General features: G+C 18.5%; 4 protein-coding genes across 4 annotated transcripts, besides 21 other annotated features; 2 read left to right on the forward strand and 2 right to left on the reverse strand. All coding sequences in view use genetic code 6, as the record gives it.

Annotated features, from left to right (window-relative positions):
* The first annotated feature begins 12 nt into the window (after window positions 1–12).
* Window positions 13–62: a microsatellite.
* Window positions 13–72: a microsatellite.
* A 153-nt stretch (window positions 73–225) lies between these two features.
* Window positions 226–288: a microsatellite.
* Window positions 241–301: a microsatellite.
* Window positions 247–296: a microsatellite.
* Window positions 302–482: 181 nt separating the features above from the next.
* On the reverse strand, window positions 483–1,205 carry IMG5_138690 (hypothetical protein; the record flags this gene model as incomplete). The annotated part of the gene is made up of 4 exons (XM_004031692.1): window positions 483–747; window positions 801–893; window positions 973–1,134; window positions 1,190–1,205. 4 exons carry the CDS (start codon window positions 1,203–1,205, stop codon window positions 608–610), a joined length of 411 nt encoding a protein of 136 aa, XP_004031739.1. The 3' UTR covers window positions 483–607.
* Window positions 570–599: a microsatellite.
* Window positions 1,204–1,270: a microsatellite.
* Window positions 1,226–1,270: a microsatellite.
* Window positions 1,227–1,268: a microsatellite.
* Window positions 1,271–1,309: 39 nt separating the features above from the next.
* Window positions 1,310–1,350: a microsatellite.
* Window positions 1,351–1,475: 125 nt separating this feature from the next.
* Window positions 1,476–3,088, forward strand: IMG5_138700 (nin1 rpn12 binding protein, putative; the record flags this gene model as incomplete). The annotated part of the gene is made up of 4 exons (XM_004031700.1): window positions 1,476–2,118; window positions 2,215–2,477; window positions 2,528–2,767; window positions 2,816–3,088. The coding sequence occupies 4 exons, from the start codon at window positions 1,476–1,478 to the stop codon at window positions 3,086–3,088; spliced, it is 1,419 nt and encodes a 472-aa protein (XP_004031746.1).
* Window positions 1,967–2,027: a microsatellite.
* Window positions 1,969–2,030: a microsatellite.
* A 1,129-nt stretch (window positions 3,089–4,217) lies between the features above and the next one.
* Window positions 4,218–4,316: a microsatellite.
* Window positions 4,255–4,316: a microsatellite.
* A 1,229-nt stretch (window positions 4,317–5,545) lies between these two features.
* Window positions 5,546–8,240, forward strand: IMG5_138710 (hypothetical protein; the record flags this gene model as incomplete). The annotated part of the gene is made up of 5 exons (XM_004031715.1): window positions 5,546–5,742; window positions 5,905–6,412; window positions 6,605–6,743; window positions 7,233–7,535; window positions 8,173–8,240. 5 exons carry the CDS (start codon window positions 5,546–5,548, stop codon window positions 8,238–8,240), a joined length of 1,215 nt encoding a protein of 404 aa, XP_004031759.1.
* Window positions 8,094–8,162: a microsatellite.
* Window positions 8,241–11,301: 3,061 nt separating the features above from the next.
* Window positions 11,302–11,362: a microsatellite.
* Window positions 11,352–11,398: a microsatellite.
* Window positions 11,399–11,676: 278 nt separating this feature from the next.
* Window positions 11,677–11,706: a microsatellite.
* Window positions 11,707–11,780: 74 nt separating this feature from the next.
* Window positions 11,781–11,945: a microsatellite.
* Window positions 11,837–11,895: a microsatellite.
* IMG5_138720 (hypothetical protein) lies at window positions 11,935–12,356 on the reverse strand (the record flags this gene model as incomplete). The annotated part of the gene is made up of 3 exons (XM_004031732.1): window positions 11,935–11,999; window positions 12,050–12,205; window positions 12,332–12,356. 3 exons carry the CDS (start codon window positions 12,354–12,356, stop codon window positions 11,935–11,937), a joined length of 246 nt encoding a protein of 81 aa, XP_004031778.1.
* Window positions 12,357–12,667: 311 nt separating this feature from the next.
* Window positions 12,668–12,729: a microsatellite.
* The last annotated feature ends 1,033 nt before the right edge of the window (window positions 12,730–13,762 follow it).

Here is a 13,762-nt window from a genome sequence, read left to right on the forward strand (position 1 = left end):
ATATTAAGTTACTATTTTTTTTTTTTCTTATTTTAATTTTTTTTTACCTTATTTATTTTTTTATTTTGCCTTTTAATTATTATAATATTTTTTTTAACTTTAAATAAGTTTATATTTTTATTTTTTTTATATAAATCTTTTATTAATTAAAAAAAATAAAAATTAATTCATTAATTATAAATATATAAATTTTATATTTTTAAACTAAAAATCATGAAAATTACAATTTTTTATTCATTATTTTATTTATTATTTTTGATTTTTTAATTATTATTATTTTTATTTTTTAATATATTTTTTTAAATTATATACTTTTATATAATTTAATTTTATTCAATAATATTGTTACTTAAAATGTTAACTTTTTATTTAATTTATAACTTAAAATTATCAATAATAATAATTTTTAAGTAAATAAATGTATTTAATCTATTAAGTATTTTAAAAAAGCATACATATTTATAAAAAAAGTAATTTTTTTTAGATATGAATTTAAATAATAATAAAATACAAAGTAAAAATATTTAAAAATATATATTACTTTTTTAGTTAATATAATTTTGATTTGTTAATAAAATATTTATAATAAAAATATTTATTTTTCCCCTCAAGCTACTGTATATTTTTATCCTTTTTATTTTGCAATACCAGCAGCTTTTCTTTTTAATAAATCTTCTCTGCATTTATCTAATTTTAATTTTGTTATGATTAATTATGATGCAGATAATGGAATTTAATAAGGAGCACCTTTTTAAATTTAAAATAAATTATATTTTTCTTTATTTTCTTTTATATATTACCATTTAATTTATTTTTTGATACTTTTTCAACATGAACTGCCCATTTTTTTCTGTATACTTAAGTTACTTTACCTTTGTTTCCTTTAAATTTTCCTATTAATTTTATTTTTTTATATTTATTAATTTTTGAGTTCATAATTTTCTATTTTTTTTTGTTATATATATTTATTACCTCTAACAATGATAACTTCGTCATCTTTTCTGATAGGAAGTGATCTTACATTGTATTTTTTTCTTAAATCTCCAGATAAATGTGCAGACATTAATTGTTATCTTAAATGAGAAGGAGAAGCAAAATGTGCTTTTCTTTATTTTCTTCTTGATGATGTAACTTCTATTTATTATATTTGTTAATAAATAAATTTTGGTTTTTTTTATTGTGTATTTACCGACGTGAGTTTTCATTTTTATATATTTACTCCTTATTTTATTTTTTCTTATTTTTTAATTTATTTATTATTTTTTTTTTTAACAAAAAAAATAAAAAAATAGCCAATTTTAATTTTGACTTTTATATTAAATATTTTTTTTACATTTAATAATTTTTTTTTTAATATATCTTTAAAAAAATATTATATAAAATTATTTCCTAAAAAAAATATATATAGAAAGTTAAATTAAAATAAATCAAATTTAAATAATAATTATAAAATAAAAACATAAAAATAAAATTAAATGTGGGACTAAGATTTAGCATAATTTTAAGACAATTAAAACGAAGGGAATCTAAATGTAAGAAAAAAGCATAATTAAATAAAATTAATAAAAATAAAATAAAAGGAAATTAGGTTCTAAAAGAAAAAAATAGTAATTGATACAAATGCGTTTATAAAATGTTTAGATTTATAAAAAATGAGTTTAACATATGATTTATATACAACTTCTGAAGTAATATTTGAAATAAAAGATAAAAAAGCAAGAGAAAAATATTAAGCTTTATGTTTAAATATATAAATAAAAGAACCTTCAAACACTGCAAAAGCTCAAATATAAAAGTTCTCCGTTTTGACAGGAGATAATGCTTCTTTAAGTAATGCTGATATTGATTTATTAGCTTTATGTTATACTTTTTCAGAGGAAAATAATACTTCTAATCTACTTAGAAAATAACCTCTTGAAGCATAAGAAGCTTACCCAAAATAAAAAGAAGGAGATGCATAAAAGCCAGAAGAAGAAGAAGAAGAAGAAGAAGAAGAAAAAGAAGAAGAAGAAAAAGAAAAAGAAGAAAAATAGAACTAAGATGAAGATGATGAATGGACAACAGTAAAATAAAAATAAGTAAAAGATAAAAAAATACAAAATAATAGAAGTGAATTTGGTATAGGATGGAATTATGTTATTAAAACAAATAAAAAAAATGAGATAAAATAAGTTGAAAATATTCAAAAATAATCAAATTAAAATAATATAAAAGAAAATGATTAAAATAATTAAAACAATATAAATAACAATGATATTAATTTAAATAATTAAAATGAAAAAAACCAAAATTAAATGAATTTAAAAGAAAACATTTAAAATTAAGATGAAATTGAAAGCGATTCATCTGAAGATGATTGTGAAGGTTGGATTAATAATGAAAATTTACATTTATATAAAGAATAAGGGCATGAAAAAGCCAGTAGTGAAGAAAATTAATTTGGTTTTTCTTTAATGACTGTTGATTATTCTATGCAAGTAATTTTATTGTTTTTTTTTTTTAAGTATTTTTAAAATAAATAAAATAGAATGTAGCATTATAAATGGGTATACCTTTAATCTCTATAGATGGAATGTTAATTAGAAAAGCAAGAAAATTTGTTCTTGAATGTTTTGCTTGTTATGAAATTATAAAAGACACAAAGAAATAATTCTGTCCAAAATGTTAAAATCATACTCTTTTGAAAGTTTCTTGTAGTATAAATGCAGATGGAACTATAAAACTATATAGAAAAAAGAATTTCTAATTATGCAAAAAAGGATTTATTGTATTTTTTTATTTTTTTTGTTAGTTTTTTATATAAATAAATATATAGTATTCTATACCTAACCCTAAAACTGGAAGAAATGCTCATAATATAGTTTTGAGAGAAGATGAACTTTTATAAGGAAGCAAACTTATTAAAGTTAAAATAGCAAATAAAATATAAGATAAAGAATATAAGAAAAATATGGCCGATTTTGAGAATGGATTTGGATTTGGAGAAATCAGAAGTAATAAAATAAGCACTCGTGATATTTAATTTGGTTATGGTAAAATAAATGCTAATAATCCTAATTAGTTTAGAAGATATAAAAATAAAAATTGATTTTATTATATTTTTTTTTAGAATTATTTATTGTTTTAAATTAGTAAAAAAAATTATTATTTAGATTATATTATATTTTAAATAAATGCTTTTTTTATTAAAAAAAACTTTCCAAAAATATATGTTATATGGGGGGAATAAGAATAATTTTATAATATATATTATTTATTAATGATGTTATTTTTTATTTTTAATATAATTTTTTTTTTAAAAACTCTATCAAAAAAAATAAAAATAACCTTTATCCATTTTTTTTTATTTTTTTGTGATTGTGCTTTTAAATAAAAATTAATAAAAAAATAACAATATGAACAAATAATAATTTAAAAGAATTTAATTTGTTAATAAATCTAAATTGTTTTCTTAGTTTTATGAAGATTGATGTATTTTTTAAAACTAAATAATTTAATAAGTTTATTAAATTTTAATTGAATTACATACACATTTTGTGTTGCTAAAAGAATTAATTGTAAAACATAAATGCTCAAAATAAATAAATTTAAAAATTTTAATATTGAAGCAATTATTGAGAAACTCATTTAAGATTCTATTAATATTTTAAAAAAATGCAATTTAATAATTGTATTTTATTTATTTTTTTTTGAAAATAAATAAATATATATATATATTAAATTTGTTTTTAGTAGTTTATAAGTATATAGTGAGTTTCTAATTATTGCTTAATTAAAATTTAATCTTCTTATATACATTAGTTTAATTTTTATTATTATGATATAATTTTAGTAATATTCTTTTTCTATTATTTTGTTACTTCATTTATATTTAAATAAATTATGATTATATTTATTTTAATAATATTATCTCCTTTAATTTCTTTTTCGTTTAAATTTCTACTCAACTTTCTATTAAAAATCATTTTTTTAATTCAATAATATTTCATGAAAATATGAATTACAATTATCTTTAATTGTAAATATTTGATTATTAAATTGTTTGTTTTATTTAGTCTAATATATTTATAGAATTTTTTTTGATTATAATTAATTATTTTTTATTAAGTTCCAGTTTTTAGTGAAAATATTATTTATTTTTTTAGTCTTTTGTAAATTTTAAATATTAATATTTATATAATAAAAGTAAGTTTATTATTAAACTAATAATATGTATGATGTATTTTTTTTAATTATAATAAATAATTAAATATGTTTTTTTTTTCAAATAAATAAAAAATATAAACATTTTTTTTTTTAAAAAAAAAAAATTTAAATTTTAATAATAAATAAAAAAATAACTAAATTATATTTATGAAATATTTATATTTTTTTTATCTTTTAATTTTTTAAACCTAATAAGGTTTTATTAAAAACTATGGTTTGACATTAGATTATTCTAATATTGGCTATACATAATTGTATCAATTTAAATTTTAAGTAGAAACAAGTTTATAAGGGGATTTTGGAATTAGAATAAATTTCCCCCATCCAATTCATAATCCAAATATAGAAAATTTATAAAATTAAATATAATATATATAAATACAATATATCGATTAGGCTAATTAATTGATAACAGTAATTATTATTTTATATAAAAAATTAAGAATTATTTAATAATTATTTTCATTTTTTTTTTTTATCTTTTTTTTAAAAAAAAAAAAAAAACACAACAACATTTTATTTTTTAATAAAAAGGAAAAAGCTTTAAAATTTAGATATTAAACTATAGGAAAATATTATATATAGTTTCAATATTAATTTGAATTAGATAAAAAAAATATATATACCCTTATAATAAAAACACATCCTTTAGGCAAAGACCTTCAATAAGAATTATTAACTTAAAGTTCTGTTATAAAAATCGAAACGATAAGTGATTATAATTAAAACAATTCTATAATATATGACAAAAATAACTCTTTTGCAACTTTAATGTATTTTATATAATAAATATATTATTAAATAATAATACAGATATACAGAATCTCCTACAGGTGATTTATTATTATTTGTAGATGCTACAAAATCAGAATATGCATTTCGACCAGACGCTTAATACCCTATATTTTTCGATTTTATAATCAAGAAAAATTATTATGGATAAATAAAGTTTGAAGTTGAATTTATACAAGATGATGGATTTGAGTTTTAGGCAAATTCTTGCAATTCTGTATAGAAAGGAGAAATAAAAGCGTTAGAACCATCAACATATACATGTGAAAGTTAAAATAAGAAAATAACATTTCTTTATTTGGACAATTAAATATAAAAAGATTTCGCTTTTTCAATATCAACTATAGCTAAAAATGCTAAAAATGTTGTTAATGATATAGGTTTTATAGCAAGAAGTGTGTTAGCGCATGCATCGCATATTATTGATGAAGTAAAAATATAAAGTCTTTATTCTTTAGATTAGTTATATTTTAGTGATAAATCAATTTAAATATCTTTCGGAATTCCTTCTGATTCTTCTCTTTCACCAAATTTTCCTTTAGGAATTATGAGAGGTTCCTCTCCTGAAAAGGAAGCTATGTCAGTTTACAATAATATAAAGTTGGAATTCTAATCAGTTTATGATACACCGGAAAATAAAGAACTTCTTTTGGAAATCTAAGTACCTTCTAATTTAGGAAATGATTATGATTCATATGTTTTATTAAGCTCTATAAGTGAGAATTTAGAAGGATTTGATAAAAAGTAAGTAAAATGTAGTGTTTTGAACAATTTTAAATAAACAAAAAATAGAGTTATTAGATGTTAAAATATTGGAAAATTATCACATTAATAAGTTTATTTTGTTAGTTTTAAATTTTTTATTTCTTATGATAAATATTAATCTAATTTACCTTAAAATTTTAGCACTATTACAATATTTTCGATTAACAGTAGAGGATAATAAGAGCTCATCCCTCTTTTTGTACCCACTACAATAGCTGATATAGAAATAAGAACATATAATAATGATAATTGGATCTTTGTTAACCTTTATTAAACTGGAGTTTCGTCATATCCATATAGTTAAAGTTCTTCCCAATTTGAAAGGCCCTATTTGGAAAACGGAAGATTAGGTATTGTAAAATCGAATGCTTAATAAGCTCTAATTTTTAGTTTAGATATTCCAAATGAATAGTTAACAAGTATAGATATGTCTTTAAGTCAAAGTGCTAATGCAGGAGTTTATATTGTTTGTAATCCTTTAATTAAGTTCGAATAAAATTACGAATTACATAGTTTTTCGTTATTAGATGATGATATGTTTGTAGAAGTTAATTCTTAGAATAATAAATTTACTTTAGTTAAAGTAGGGGCTAATACAACTGATGCTTTAAAAAAACTCTTTTTTAGAAACGAGTTTTCGATATCTCCTGTAAATATTAATTTTCATAGTTCTTTGTATGTTAGTGATAGAAGTTTGGATTTCTATATTATTAGTTATGATAAAATTAATTCCAATTTACCTCTTTAGATTGGATAAATGCTTGTTAATGCATACACTATTGATTTATTGGATGTTTCTAGTAGAGATGCTTATAATATTTCTATTATTAATTATTATAAGGGTTTAGAATTCGGTAATAGCCCAGAAATAGTCCCTGCTTTTCTAAGAATTACTATGTAAGTTCCTAGCACATAAAGCAATGCTTTTGCAATTTTTTTTGATGGATCTTTCTTTATTAATGATATAAATGATGAATAAGGTATATATTATTTTTTTATTTTGTTTAAAAATAAATAAATATATAAGTTGAATAAAGTAATTTTAATATTGAATGTTTTTCCAAAAATGCAAAAAACAGTAATATTTTTGGATTTAAAGGCTTTAGAATGCCTTAAAATTAAGGTAAATTTTCGAATGGTTTAATCTATTTAAATATGAATTAAATACTAATATAAGATGAAAGTAAAATAATTTTGTTTGTTTGTTTTAACAAAAAATAAAAATAAAGATAATCAAATCGATGTAATAATTCCAATAAAATTAGAAAGAAATTCATAAGAAATTCATGTATATGTAAGTAGTTTGATCACAAGTTCATATTTTACAAATAAATAGTAATATTATGAAATACAATAAATTTATAGATTAACTTCTTCTTCTAATAATATAATTGAAACTCCTCCTATATAAAGACGCCTTTATTTTTAGGAAAATCGCTCATTTTAATTAAATACATTTTTAAATTAAGGTTATAACTATAATTAAATTGTAACTATTAATGATTTTTCTATCTCTACTACAGGCTTTAAAGTAGGCGAAAAAGCAGAAAATGTATAAATAAATGTAAAATTTTCCCAAAGCTAACCTAATTCAATTGATTCTAATAATCAATCTACAAAACTAACAGGCGCAGCCTTTACTATGATAACAAATTGGGAATTTTTTAACTCAGGAAGTGCAACTAAATGCAATTTTAATGGCGAAACTTGTTCGTTTTTTACTTTCTCTTCTAATAAGTATGTCCTTATATGTCCATATAGATCTGAAGACAGTAAATTAGTAGTTTTATGTAATAACTTTATTTTACCTAAATAATAAATAGTTGATAAAAGCAATACTTTTTTCACTTTTTCTAATTCTAGAGGGTATTTAAGATTGTTTAATTAAATTAGAATAAATATTTAAAATCCTAATGATCTAATAATTTAAAAACAAGATTAAATTTAAGATACTTTGGTTAGTTTATCTAAAGATAATATGCTTAGATTTGAAATTAAAAGCCCAATTTAATTTAATAAAGATATGTTTATTAGAATTTCTTTCAGTAAATTATTATTTTCTCCTGGTCAAAATTGTATTTTTTTAGTTTTTGATGATAATTTAAATTAATTTGAATACGGATGCATTGTTTTGGCTAATAGTGATTAATTATCTATAGATTTTAAATTAGGAAATTGTAGTATTTGCTCTTTTTCATTTTATTAAATATTGTTTTATGGAAACGATATCATAGATTTAAGCTCAGAAATTAATTTATAAACTAGATTTACTTTATTATAATGTTATAATTTATAAGCAGTCTGTAATTAAGATTATAATATTGCAGTAAATATATATATATATATATATATATATATATATATATATATAAAATATATATATGTATTTATATATATATTTTTTTTAAGTATTCTAAAGATTAACTTTTACTAAGATTTTCAATGATTTAAACTTAGAATAAATTATTTATTTATGAAAAAAATGTTTTATTTGAGGATTTTTTATTTTCTGGTAAATAGTTGCTAGTGAAAGATTCATTTGCGAATTTATATTTAAATTTTGGCTTCTTTGAAGATAAAATATAAAAAATGCTTTATAATGCAAATATATTTAACTAAATAATTATTGATTTAGGGACTATTGGTATTTTAAATGAATAACTGAATTAAAATATAGGATAAATGTGTTAAATATTAGATAAAGATAAAAATATTAATTTCTATTTTTCAAAAATAGAATATAAAAATAATAAAATATATCTAAATGTAAAAAAAGAATTCGAGTAATAAAAAGACCATAATTAATTTTTCCTTAAATGTTCACACATTATCATTCCTTCAAAAACTATTATTATTCCTATTAGTGTTTCTGTTTAGTATTTATCAAATAATTAACTTATTGATTAATTTAATAATTATGTTTTCCCGAAATTCGAAAACTCAAAAAATATGGTCTAAGGATTTCCTTTTATTTCTTAAGTTTTGGCTAATTCAGAAGGCTCCTTATCTGAAATCGAAATTGTTTTAAAAACTTAAAATTAAAGTAAATTCTCTATATATTATTTTTATTTATTATTTTAAATAATAGAACTATTAAATTTCAATTCTTAAATTTTTATTATTTTTCCTTTCAATTTTTACGAAGAACCTTTTTTTAATTATAAAATTATTTGTAAATTAAATAATTTACTTGTAGATTGTTTCTAATAAGGTTATTATTCTATTAGAATAACAGGAATATATACTTTAACTTCAAATTAATTCACTATTTAGTTAAAAAATATAAAACTCACAAGTCAAAACGATTCTTCTCGCTTATTTTTAAAAGTTATTTTTGATAAAGATCATCAAAGTAATTATGAATAGGGATATACCCAACTAGTTTCTTAAAGTAAAATAAAAGTAGAACCCTTAGTTATAAGTTCATTTGATATTTCTAGCCAAATAATAGCCTAAAAAGCCACATACAATTTTATAATGAGCATAAAACAGTCATAAATAAAAAGTTCATCTTTTTTTAAATAAACATGCCTAATTAATGGCCTATATATAATGTATTTTTAAAATTTTATAATATATAAAATAAAAAAACTAAAAATAATAGGGAGATGCTCCAAGTTAATGTACAATTAAAAATTTAGAATTAAATATAGTATTAGGATAATTGTGCAAAATTGAAGAAAATTAAATTAAGGCAGTTCTATTTGCAAACGAGGAATAAATTCTTGGTTTAAAATAATCTAATGCCTTTTATAATTATTTATTGGAAATTTCTTTTATCTATAATCCTGAAATCTGGAATTCAGACACTATGAATTTAATTAAGCCATCTATAAGCTTAATTGATTAAAACTAAGGAAATACTATTTATTTTGGTGATTAATAGCTATTTAATTAGAAAGTTTTGAACTTCTCATTTGATAAAACAAAATATTATTTTGCCTGGTTTAATCCTGTATCTGGTAAATAAATTGATTAAATAGACGCTTTTAATGGTGTATTTGCTACTAATGTCATTTTAAAAGCTTTAGATATTAATAATAATTCATAAGCAATTGAATTTAGAGGTCCTTTTGAAGTTCAACTAACTTTTTAGAGTAAAAAAAAGTTCAGAACTTATCCTGAAAGCATAAATAATTAAATTGGTGAAAATTCTGTTTAATTTTTAATTGGAGCAGTTGAAAATTTACAAGAAGGGGAATATTTAGCTTATTTTGAAAAAACAAATGATTTGTATTAAATTTTTGCTGAAATTCCTTCTTTAAGTATTTTTATTTATTTATACAAAATTATTTAAATAATTAGACAAAAAAAAAAAAAAATACATATAGGAGTTAATGTAAAAGTTTAAATATATGAAATTCAATTTTAAAATTTTGTGTAAAATATTCCATGTAACAGTATATCTCCTCCTTTTGTAATTGATTTAAGTTAAATGTTACCAATGTAAGGAATTTCTATTATTGTTGATGGACCTTAAGACATAGAAATAGTGAAAGGGAAAAAAATGATAATAACAAAAGAAAATGCTGAAGATTACTTTTAAATAAAAATAAATAGTTGTTCTAGTAAATTTGAACTTTCATTTACTATTTTTGGTTTTAGCTCAGCTTTTTACTCAATTATTAATAAATAAGCAGTCTAAAGTCAATAAATATCAAGAAATTAACCTTCCTTTCATATTGAATATAAAGAAAGTTCCTAATTATTAATAACTTCATAATAAATTTTTTTCTCTTGTACAAGTTCTGGAATTTCTTATTATAGAATTTCTTTAAAAGATAAAGCAATTGCAGATTAAAAACTTATTAAATAAAAAAGTTTATAAAAATATAAAGTAGTTTATTTTTTTATTTTATTTTTCTATTCAATTTAATACATTTTATATAGATTTTTAAATAATAATATATTTTGGAAGAACAATATGGTTATCATTTTAAAGATGGAGGTAATTAAGGTATTATTTTCGATCAACTTTTGGCCAATTAAAAGTATAAAATTGAAGGGTTTTGTGAGTCTTTGTCTAATGTTGCAAGTTCTTTATTAACTATAGAATTATTAATAAAAGAAAATGGGGCTTAATTAAATAAATTTGATATTCTTTTTGATAATAAGTTAAGTTTAGCTCAAAAAAGAAAGATCTGTTGTATTTTGAATCAATATTTAGTAATACCAATGTCATAAATATATTTAAGAGAAGGAATTAATTGTAATAAAAATAATATAAGAACAAAATATTTAGAACCTATAAGTAAAAAAAAGGAAAACTTAAATAAAATAACAGTTTATATATAACCACTTTTTTAAATAGAAAATTATATACAAAGAATCAATATTATTAAAAACTCACTTATATAAAAAAGCACTATAGAAAAATTATTTATAGATTATATAAATGATATATCTTCAGTTAAAAGTATATCCGATTTAACTCCAGTATTCCCTTAAAATGCGGAATTTGATTTCACTAATCCTGAGGTTATTACACCAGAAATATAAAGTGTTAAAATTTCAAATTTAAAATTAAAATAAGATGGGTTATTATATTATTATTATTATTATTATTATTATTATTATTATTATTATTATTATTTTTATTCTAATTTATTTTCTTATTTTTATTTAGATATATTTTTATAGCATTAGAAGAATTTTCGTAATAATCATTAAAACCTTAAGCATATTAATTAAGAAACGGAGTTAATTATTTAGGTAATTTTTAATTTATAAATTTATTTATTTTATAAAGGAACTGTTTATTAGAATGGAATGTAAATTGCTTATTAAAACGAAAATGAATATGAAAACTCGGTATTTTAATTTGACAATCTAAAAAATAACACTTCTTATATTATTTATTTTGTTGGAAGTAGTGAGAATGCAGATGATAAATCAAAATATACTGATGTATATACAAGATAATTTAAAACAAAATAATTTAAATCTGCTAATAATTTCGATATACTTAAATATAAAAAAATTATATTTGTTATCATATTTATTTCATTTTTATGATTTATATATATATTGTTTATTTATTATATATATATACTAAAATATTTAAATTTTTTTTTATATATATATATATATATATATATATATATATATATATATATAAATATATATATATATTTTTTATTTAATATATATTAAAAAAATTAAATATATTTTTCATTTTTATAATCCAAATCCTTACTATCCCCAAGCATTTTATTTATTTTAAGGTGGTTCGAATCCTATGTATATTAAATATACTTTTTAAATTTATTTATAGTTATCTTTTTACCAAAATATTTCTAGATATTTGTTCTCCATATATATGCTGATTATACATATATAAATATATATGCACAATCAGTCATATCATTTCCAATTAAGCCTCTATGGGTTAGACTTTATAATAAATAAAATGGTTCGAAAGGTAATTTGGCAACCACAATACCTAATATTTTTTGTTATTTTAATAAAAAAAAAATTAAAAAAATGCCTGCAAAATATGAACCAAAAGATGACAATGTTACTAACATAAATAAAGCAATTAATAGAGTTGATTTCATTTTAAAAGTACTCATTTCTTAGTTCAAAGTTTTCATTTATTTTTCTAATTATTATATTTTTTTATCATTACCTGCTTATTATGAAATTGTTAAATATACTTCCTTTTATTTATCTAATTTTATTTGAGTTTTTTCTATGTTTGCTTTTAATGATTTATATTCATCTTTTCTATATACTATTAACCATGTTGTTACTTTTTTTTTTTTATTATTATTATTTTTATTTTTTATTAAACGTTCGGCTATTGATGTAGTTAATAATGCGCATATTATTACTGTTATAGAATCTAAAAATGATATTTAATGTACTTCTGTAAGTTTTTCCATTATATTTGATATTTTTTATATTATATTTAAATTAATTTAAAGATATAATTTTATTTTTAAACTATATTTAAATATTAATTTTTAGAATTTATATTTATGTCTTAGCTTTATTAAAAAAAGAAAAAAAAAAAGAAAATATTATTTCAAACTTAAAATTACATGTATTAGTAAAATATCTTTCTTATTGTATTTTTTTTTTTTTATTAAAAATATATATTAAAAAATAAATACATAACATAAAACAAAACAAATAAGTTTATTTATTTATATTAGAAAAAATAATAATATATGTTTTATAAAATCTATAATTAAGTAAAATAAAAGGAATTTCAAAGTTTACAAGATTAGAACTAGGTGAATAATTTATAAAAAAATCTTATTAGAAAATTTCATTAGATTATTAATAAATGGAAAAATAATTACAAACATAAAAATTATAAATATATTTGATTAATAAAAAAAATGGCTTACATATTATAATATGGGAATAAGAATATTAGTTTTGTGATTTTTGGAAGACATCTTTGAAAAATAATAAATATGGTTTATTTAAAATAAACAGAAAAAAATAATCAGAAAACGATTAAACAAAAACAAATACAAATACATATTTAATATAAATAACAAAAAAAAATATAAATATAATATTAACTAATTTATGAATTTAATGAAATAATCAAATAGACATAAAAAAATTAATATTTTTAATTTTTTTTTGTTGCTAACTAAAATTTTATAAAGGAAATTGTGAAAATTATAATTTTTAGGACATATGCTTTTTTTAGATAATCAAGGAAATTACCTCAAAGGAGATTTTTCAGATGGTAAAACATAAAGGTAATTGTGCTTTAATGAAAAATGATGAGGGTATTTATATTGGAGAAATCAAAAATGTGGAAAAGCATGGCTTTGGAGAAATTAAAAGCTGTCAAAGGAATTGATATAAAGGCTTTTTTCAAAATAGGAGGAGAATATGAAATTGAAAATTTTTATAAATAAATTTAAAGGAAACTTTTTTAATGATTAAATTTAAAGCTAGGGGGCTTGTGAATTTTGTATGGATATATGAGAAAACAATGGATATGGATATTTTATATAGAATAATGTAACTTATT

Source organism: Ichthyophthirius multifiliis (assembly GCF_000220395.1).
Source record: "Ichthyophthirius multifiliis unplaced genomic scaffold scaff_1120509251075, whole genome shotgun sequence".
Taxonomy (NCBI): domain Eukaryota; phylum Ciliophora; class Oligohymenophorea; order Hymenostomatida; genus Ichthyophthirius; species Ichthyophthirius multifiliis.